Here is a 10,000-nt window from a genome sequence, read left to right on the forward strand (position 1 = left end):
GAACAGTTTTTATTCGCTTGCACAAAATATTTAAAACGTGATTGGAATATAAACTCGCAAGCTCTATTGGAAAAGATTAGGTTATGGTGAAATTGCGACATAATGAGTCGTGTAGTATTTACCTTTCGTGAATTTTGGCTCAGCATTTTAGCAATTAAATTACAGATAAACTTACATGACAAATTTAACAAAACGCCTTTTGATTCGACTTGTCATTATGTTGCTGTTTTTTACATTTAAAATGTTGTACTGCAAATATATATACGCTTCTGGTAAGTTAGCCTCAAATAATTCGTTTGAAGAATTCAAAACTAAAAAAGAACCCATGCATCTTACATCGCGTGTAGTCAAACCCTGCAGGGAAAAGAGCAACCTGGTTTTGAATGAAAGACAATGGAAAAGTAACATTTTGCGCAACACGTCTAATCTGCGGTGAGGCCCTCTTTTCTTTACAGCAGGCGCGAATAAGGTAGGTAAATAGTCGCACCCTCTGAAAAGAAAAGAATGCCTGATCGTATGTTACAACACTTCTGAAACCCACTGTTTCACATTTTCAAATCTTGCAGACAGTGACTGAAAGTTGCCGTCTTCATGCGAGACACGTATATGAAAGACGAGGTTTATACGCGATCTGACGTTCCACTTTATTTTATTTTTTTCTGCTGAGTACAGTGCGTCGGGAGAAATGATCGCAAATTTTAGCGATTGCGTGAGGAAAGCCAGGGAAAGCCAGTCGCTGAACTAACAAAGAAAGTGGGATACTGCACGATTAGTTGAGCCTTCGTTACATCGAAAAAAAAAAATTTGCACGGCACGGCAAGAGAAATGCACTAAAAGCGGTAAGTCACCGATAATTACAAACATCAATACTCGGACAATTTCGGTAAACATTTCCATAATAATCCCCCTGAATAATATACATGTCGTCCCAAAAAGATTAGTATTTCACTTGCTCTGTTTCAGTCATGTCAAAAAACCAGTGAAAATGTATGAGAAAGTCACCAGCAAAATAACCGATTTTGCAATTCTTTGTCGCTTTCAGGGGGTAGAATTTACTTTTTCCTGAGCTTTATAACAATTAGGTGGTCATCAGAAATTTCTTTACAATGTGACATTTTCCAGGCGTGAATATTCAGGAATGAAAATTCTTCCTCTTCTTGGCGTTGATCAGCTATGAATAAGCTTTCACAGATTTCTCATACCCTGCGATCAGACATTCTTTTTGTCCTGAGTGCCAGTAGATTATCATGGTGTGACTGATTTCTGAAGAATCTGATCAATTTCACGGCGTGAATATTATTTTCACTCCGGATTTCACGGCGTGAAATTTTCCCCTTAATTTCATGGCGTGATTAGTTTCACGCCAAGAGTGAAAATTGAATTTCACGGCGTGAAAAATGAATTTCACGCACTGTGACCGTGAAAAAAATTCACGGTTTTCAGTGAAATCCATAAGCCCCCTTTTTGCGTGAAGGGTCACAAATGTACACAGATCCAGCTCAATGGCAGCACGTTCCCACCGAACAAAATCCGGCAGACCTGTGTTCTAGAGGAACTGATCCGGTCAAACTTGCCGAGTCTCCTCTATGGTGGGACGGTCCCCAATGGATGAGCAAGTCAAAGAGTGAGTGGCCGAAGAAGCAGCTAGCAGACTCTCCACCCGCCATGCCAGAGATGAGAACAGGAAAGAACCAGAAGACAGAGTGTGCCGCATACGTGTCGCTGCAGAGAAACCAACCACAGTATTTGACTAAACCATATCAGACAGCTACCACCACAGGCTGGAGATTGGATCCAAAGCACTTCTCAAGTTGGAGCAAGAGTGAGGAGAGTTCTTCATAACATGTCAAGAAAGCAAGAAAGGCAGACCAGTAAGGTGTTGTTACCGCACGAGTTCAGAGAAGCTGAAGACGAGGTGGTGCGACCATGTCAGCGTGAAGCCTTCATGAACGAGGCCTTAGTGTCCGGGAAGCCAATACCGCAAAAGAACCCACTTACCAAGCTGAACCCAGTGCTCGACAAGGATGGCTGTATCCGTTCTAATGGAAGATTGCAATTTGCTGAATACCTGCCATATGATGTACGTTTTCCTAAGATACTGCCGCAAGGACAGTGGGTCACAAAGCTCATTGTCAAACATTACCATGAGCCATTACATTCAGCAGGTACTAATTTTGTGCTGTCCCAAATGAGTGAGAAGTATTGGGTAATCGCAGCCCGTGAGGAGATTCGAGAGTGGGAGGGAGAATGCAACATGTGCAAACGAAGGAGGAACAAGACATCAACACAGATCATGGCTCTGCTCCTTAAGATCCGTCTGAGATTCAATTTCAGTCCCTTTGATCAAACAGCAGTGGTTTTACCACAGTACAAGGAAGAGGTGTGCGCCTTCAAAAGAGGAGGCTTTGCTTGTTCACATGCTTGTCGACTGGCACAGTTCATTTGGAAATAGTATTTGGTCTGGATACAGACAGCTTTCTGAATGTCTTCACCCGATTTACTAGCCAAAGAGGTGTGCCAAAGGAAATGATAAGTGACTGTGGGACGAACTTTGTGGGAGCTGTCGGTGAACTAAAAGAGCTCATCAGTAAGTTGGACCAGAACAAGATCCAGCAGGACATGGCTTACCGAGGTGTGAAGTGGTATTTCAATCCACCAGGAGCCCCACATTTCGGTGGCATTCACGAGGCTATGATTAAGTCAGCTAAGAAGGCTATCTACGGAGTTTTTGGAAGCAGTAATGTTACCGATGAGGAGCTCATTACTGCTGTTGCCGGAGTTGAGAGCCTACTAAACTCTCGACCACTTACCTACCAATCTGCTGATCCACAAGATGTTGTACCTCTAACCCCAAACCATTTCCTCCTACACGGGCAGCTCGGTGGACAATTTGCACCAGAAACCGTTGACACCACAGAATTCAGCCCATGCAAACGGTGGCAAAAAGTCCAGGAGATTATATCCCAGGTCTGGAAGCGTTGGTTACAGGAGTACCTTCCGTTGCTGAACAGACGACCAAAGTGGACAGAGGTTGTGAAAAATTTAAAGAAGAATGACATTGTGCTGGTTCTGGAGCCAAATCTGCCCAGAGGACAATGGCCTCTGGGGTGCATTACGGAAACCTACCAAGGGAGGGATGGGCACACTAGAGTTGCCAAAATCCAGTGTGGGATGAGAACCGTAGTGAAACCTATCCACAAACTTGTCCCTTTACAAGAGGGCTAGGACAATGAGCAATGATTATGAGAACTGAAAGGAACTTGTTATGCTAGGGTTTTGATAGTTTTAAGTACACTTTTCGTTACCTCTCAGTGTGGGGAGGGGGAAATGGACAAATGACAATTGCATGACGTAATCGTTTCTATTTTGAAAAAAACAATAATAGCTCAGATTTTTGATTGACAGTTTTGGTGAAGCACGCGGTGCGAGTTTATGGTGTTTTTTGTGATTTCGTTTTTAGAAAAAGCGGTTTGACTTTCTTTGAATTAAACTGTTTAGAAAAGTATGTTTCTTACTGTGGTTTACAGTACCGCTCAGAATTAACCTAACATGGAATGCGTTCGCGAACACGATCAGAATGAAACTTGAACGAGAAATGAAGCAGCAACAGAACGGATACGGAACGGGGGCAGGACGGATATGGAACAAACAAGTTCTCTTTAACCTGTTGTCTAGAACACGAACTCTCATTTGCAGGAACGCGTTCTAGAGAACGTCCCAGCTTAGCGAGATTTAAGTGTACCTTGTGAAGTCCACAATTGTGAGCATTAGGCGCGTGTCGCTCGACATCCGGCCCGGTTAAAAAAAGGTATTGGTGTTCAAGGCCGTTACAAAATATGTAACGCTAAATTAAGCGCTTGATTTTAAGACTACAATTTCATTTTAAGACTACATTTCATGTGCATTTAGCTGATAAAGAGACAGCTTCAAAATATCTTTCTTTTTTCAATTAAGAACAAAACAAAAAAACCCGCACTTCAAATCAGCGAGAAAAACAGCTGCAGTGAACGGGATTGAGATGTTAGTGTAAATATTTTCTTTTTCTCAATATGGCCAAAGAGGCTTGAAAATTTACGTACACATTAGTTGGATAATACCGTTCATCCACAGATAATGAGTACTTTTAGAGTTGTAGAACGCCATTCGCGTTACAATGACTTTCGACGCCATTTCCAGTTAAGTTAATCATTCTACTGTGTCTGCCAGAGAAATCTACGCATTTCCCACTATCCTCTTGATCCTAAGAAAATATGCGCAGAAGGCTCTATACACAAAGACACCACTTAGCAGGGGAGGACAGGCAAGACTTTTACCGAAGCGGAAAAAAAAAACACGAAAAAAAAATAAAACCAACAAATGAAATGCAGATTCCGACTGGGTTCGCCATACTGGAAACCCAGTAAAAAACGCTACAGAGCCTAATACTGGTGCAAGATTTATTTCTAAGTACTTTTTACCTGGTATGGATTAAAAAATCAGAAAACCTTGCAGCTGTGATTTTACAATTTGATGGCGTCATGCAAAAACACTATTGATAACCTTAAATGCTTGGCACAATGGCCAATTGAACACACTGGTTCGATTCACAAAATGTTTGAAGCAATGGCCAATTGAACACTGGGTCGATTCAAAAATGTTTTGGAATGACTGAACAAACTGGTTCGCAAGAAAAACAGAATGATTGGAGTATTCCTTCTATACACTATTAAATGTTCACAGTGAAACACACAACCAGCAATAACTTAGAAAATTCTCCTTACCTTTAAAGCTTGCCATTCTCAAAGAAAAATCATCTGTCCACTTTATCATATACTTTCAGATGTGAGGTTCAATCATCGCAGGCGGAAAGGATTTGCTAATAGCTTATTGTGAGAACAGTCAGAGTGGTCTAGCGCGTGCTCAGGGAAGAAGAGAGAAGATTGGGATTTCTTATCAACATACGGGAGTTTGGAAATACTGAAAGGAATAAAATTGGACTCCCCAAGCGGGGCTTAATTAGTGTGACTCCAAAGAAGATAAGTAAGATATAGCAACACATCACGTGATCATAGTTACTTCGATGGCTCAGGGGGAACTTACTCCATCCCGGCGCGTGTGGCCCGAGTTCGAGGCGCGATGGTTCCTGTTGTATCATATGGATTCTTATCGAGCGGGTAATCTACTATCCCTGCGGTATGCACATTTGTGACTACAATGACAACTAAAAAAACTAAACTGGATAATTGGCGTGCTCTGCCTGTGGCAACCCACGTAAAAAATCCGAAACAAATCTTATTAATACCTCATGAAACTTAACAAACCTTCAGTTCCTTGCAAGACAAAATTAATTAAACAATAGTAGGGAGGTGATGAAAGGTCACAGCACCACAAAAGGTCAACATTATGCAAATCGGGACTTCAAAACAGTGGCAATAGCAAACGTTTCACAGATTAGTCTGCTGAATATCTTAACACTTTAGTCAAGTGCAAGACAACTTTACAAGAAAGATTGCGCCGAACTAGCCATCGTAGTTCACTGAGAAATTTGGTTTGAACTGACCATCTACGGAATGTGGAAAGCATTATAAAAAATACGCCCTACATCTAGAGAGTCTTTCCGTCGCAGCCGTGCTGCTTTGCTGAAAGATATTTTAGTTTCCCCGCAAAACAAACAACATTGCTCCATAAGGTAACCGATTATATTGATCGAAAATTATTTCAGAGTTTTAAATTCTCAGGCTTTGTATCGCGTTGAAAACAATTTCTTTTATTGAAAAACTGCTGCTCCGTCCGTATTTGCTCTGTTCTAAACCGGTCAGTCAAACCTGGACACTACAGTGTATTACTGTGTCATATTTTGCGCATTCTCTTGACCAAATATGGTAAAATGGTGTAATAGTGGAATAATAATAGCTATTAATATTATTGTGTGATCATCTCCTGCCCATCTATCTTCTACCTGGATAATTCATGTCATGGCTTGTAATAGCTAAGGCACATGTCCATGTCTGTGTTGTGGTTCAAATTTCTTCTTGATGCAAAAATTTTTCAAACGAGTTCAATTTAATTTTTCTTTGTCTAATATTCATTATCATAATCTGAAACATTGAACTGGTTAAAAAAAATTTGTACCAGGAAAAAAATTGAACCACAACAATGCAAACCTTCCTAAAATAATGTGCTACTGTAATCCCAAGTCTGATATCTGGGTACTTGGTGAATCATTATTGCATGTACATATATATCAGGCAAACCCAGGTATCCCTGCCATTTTTGCAAAGTGCTTTATAATTGCAAAGTGATCACAGTGATCATGATAATAATATTAATGATAATAACAATAATTTAATTTGAAAAATGATAATAATTTTGCAGTGCCACATTGACGATGTCAAAACTAAGGATTATGATCACAATAATTGTGACACACTTGACGTGCTACTATGACAAAAAAATCACTTCCTTTTTTTCCTTCAGATTTCAAAAAGTGTGATTGCTTAACTTGACTGGAAAGATTTTGAGCTTTGATTTTTATCCAAAGGCTGTTCACTTTGAGTGTAAGTTTTGGATTTCACGGTCCGCCATTACTCATGTTCCAAACTGACCAACTGGACTTCAGAGGGGTTGGGTCTAGGCAAAAGTGATGTAATTTACTCACTAATTTAAAATTGCAGAGTTAAACGTACCTTATTACATATGCAAAACACGAGTTTAAAAGTCTGAAAGCCCGAGACTCCCGTGTTGCATATAGACATGCATTACTCTTAATTAAATTACTGAGTCTTTGACGACATTTTCTCCTCAATCCAGCTCTCTCAAGATTTTCAAGTTAGTAATGGCAGACCATTCAGAAGGACAATTCCAGTTGAAATAAACAGCTGTCTTTTTTAAATCAAGGCCTAAAACTTGGGTCACTTAGTGTTTAAATACTAGTTAACACAGTTTTGAAATCCAAAGAAAAAGAAGAATAATTGAGTTTTTGGTCATAGTATCACTCTAACATACACATAGTATTTAAAAACAAAAGTGATCTACCGCTATTATTGTGAAAAAAAAAAAATCTTTACCTTGACCATAACTAGACGGCAACTTAGCCACAGTTGGTGGTGGGAAAGTGAGGTTTACATTGTCATTGCACATGTCAGAATAACAACAATGCACTGTATGACCTCTCATAGGATCTCCACATAAAAACTTGTGTCCCAATGGTGAGCTGCTGCAAGACTTAAACTGACGAACTTGTCCATTTCCAAATCGATCCAAATAAACCATACAAGCACCTTCTGTGGTGCAAGTTAAATTTGTCTTATCGCAGTATGTATCTTTAACATGTCGACTACATCTGCACACCAGCTGACGCCAACTTCCAACTAAGAGGTAAAAAACAAAGTCAGCTTCTAAGGCAGTACAATCCCTTAAGTAATAATTATTGTAGAAGGCATTATAATGGTGATGGACAAACAGATTTGAGGTTGGGAAAGATTAGTGTTTATTTCACTGAGGTAAACCAAAAACTAATGAACTGATTAATTAATTTGAACAGGATAGTTAAAAGTGGAGCAATCTTCTAAAGTTTTGTAAAAATGTTCCCAACAAAACTGTACAGCTCTTTCTGAGTCAAATAAATCGTAAACTTTACAATCAGATGGAAAGTAGAAACAATATTATTACCTAATTTTCTGCAGAAATTCAAAGCTTTTTAATAAAAACTACATCTGTGATTCAGGGAGGTGCGGTGGCCTCATGGTTAGTGTGGTCGACTCCGGAGCGAATGGTCTGGGTTCGGGTCCTGTCCAGGAACATTGTGTTGTGTTCTTGGGCAAGACACTTTACTCCCACAGTGCATCTCTCCAGCCAGGTGTATAAAGGTGTATAAATGCTGGGGGTAACCCTGCGATGGACTGGCATCCCATCAAGGGGGGAGTAGAAATACTCTTAGTCGCTTCATGCCATGGAAACCGGGATAAGCTCCGGCCTGGTGGGCCACTTGGCTCGTATGCAGACTATACCTTAGATCTTTAATTCTGAGTGCTAATAAATAGTCTAAAGAGGCTATATACATGTAATATTACGACACAACGCTTCCAAACTGAGTCAAACTAGTTTATGGCTGCCCATATGTAGCAATATTTAATCCCCCTTGAAACAGGTCCAATTTAAACCGACTTAACTGTGAATTTAACCCCTAAAGCAAATTTCGTTTAATCCAAACCTATTTGATTTAAATTTTTTTACTGTTTTTTTTTTACTGGTGCCACATATGAACATCCCAGGCAAGATTATGAAAAGTCTAAAAAAGAGAAGAAGGCAATTGAGTTTGTGTTATTGCTATGCTTTGAGGATGATGAGGTGGACGAACCAAACCATCTGAAGTAAGATTCTGTGATAATGTCTGGTATGAAAGAAAGGTGTATTTGAATGTGGGTCATAGGTGAAAGATTGAAGTCATCCTCGCACTTAGCTGGACAATTTTCAAGAGAAATTTTTAAAAGAACTAGTCTCTGATAAAAGACACCTGAAAAATTCAGACGGTTCCAATGGGATCGGAACCCATGACCTCTGTGATGCCGATGCAATGCTCTACCACTGAGCTATGAAGCCACACAGTTAGGAGCAGCTCATGTGTTCCTGTGCACTTCAGATTACCAGACATGACCACAGAATCCCACTTCAAATGGTTTGGTTCATCAACCTCATCATCCTCAAAGCATAGTGTGACCATATACTGTTGCGTGTTCTCAAGTAACAACACGCAGATTGACATTTGAGTATGTAACTGAATGATTAGAGACAATTGTGTTGCATGTGCTCATGTCTATACGCTAGAAATGTAGAGATCTGTATACCTAATTCTTGTGAAGTCATGATTAAAAAATGAACCTTTAAACACATAGCAATAACATGAACTCAAGCCGAAGCATCAACAGCTTGCCATTCGAGCTGTCTTCATTAACTTGTACGTTCTTTGCCTCAACTGGGTCAGTGACAAGGCCATCTGGTGAAGCGGCCATCTGGTGAAGCTCCCAAAAATCCAGGAGTCTTTGATACAAAACATCCACACAAATTGACCTCAAGGCCTGCATGACCTCCTTTCTGCATTTTGTCTTTATATTGAGTAATTATGAGCTCTTCATTTTCAATTCCCTCTCTCATGGCTTTTGCTTGAACTTGCTCATTGTAATTTAAAACCTCCTTTATAATCTTTGAAGGAGACGTGCCTGCTTTATGTGGACAAGCTACTCTGTGACATTTAGATGCAGTAATTCTTCCAAATCGGGGATCAAACCATTTTTCATTGGTTGATTGACCTCTAGTTTCCCTTTCAACTTTGGATATGTCATCATCATTCAAGAAGAGGTTGTGTTTAATTTTGGGGCACCTTTCTCTTATTTCATCCAAGCTCAATGGTTGGTTAATCAAGAGAGCTGAACGAGATTCATCCACACCCACATTCGTGCTGATATTGGTTGTTGAATCTGAACTGGGTATGTTGTCATTTGTAATTAATGGCAGTGGTTGGAGACACCATATTTTCTCACTTGTGGTAGTTGGACAGGGTGTGTTAAAATTACTTGTGGGAGTAGCATTGGTTGTGCTAAAATCCTTCAGTTGCAAATGAAGGACGGATCCTCTGCCAACCTTGCCAACCAAAGAATCAACGAGAACAATATCAGAAGAATTCGGAGTCATTTTCCCAAAATGAACGGATGGATTTCCTTCGAAAATAGCATCTCTAAAATTTTCAACAGCCTCAGGGTCAAGCCTTCTGCTCTTAATTGGATGTGGGTCATAAAACGTCGATAATACTCCCCTTCTCTTTTGACCAGGTAAGTCAGTTTGATGTCGTGGCTTGAAAAACTGTGATGCCATTATAGGCTCCTGCATCATGGTTCGTTTCCCAGGAAGACCCCATTTTCTAGGTTTTGAAGTACATGGACAATGATCTTTACACTGATTTGTTAGCAACTTGTTTCTAGACATTTCGTCTAACATCCATAAAATTATTATTGCCATAACATGG

The 10,000-nt window shown here is 40.0% G+C and overlaps 1 protein-coding gene across 1 annotated transcript in view; it reads right to left on the reverse strand.

Moving 5' to 3' along the window:
- LOC137985655 (activin receptor type-1C-like) overlaps positions 1-10,000 on the reverse strand; it is a 40,547-nt gene that overhangs the window by 25,073 nt on the left and 5,474 nt on the right. Inside the window, exon 2 of the mRNA XM_068833295.1 lies at positions 7,047-7,349. Within this exon, the coding sequence (XP_068689396.1) occupies positions 7,047-7,349 (303 nt within the window). The remainder of the gene's footprint in view (positions 1-7,046; positions 7,350-10,000) is intronic.

Source organism: Montipora foliosa, chromosome 14 (assembly GCF_036669935.1).
Source record: "Montipora foliosa isolate CH-2021 chromosome 14, ASM3666993v2, whole genome shotgun sequence".
NCBI lineage: Eukaryota > Metazoa > Cnidaria > Anthozoa > Scleractinia > Acroporidae > Montipora > Montipora foliosa.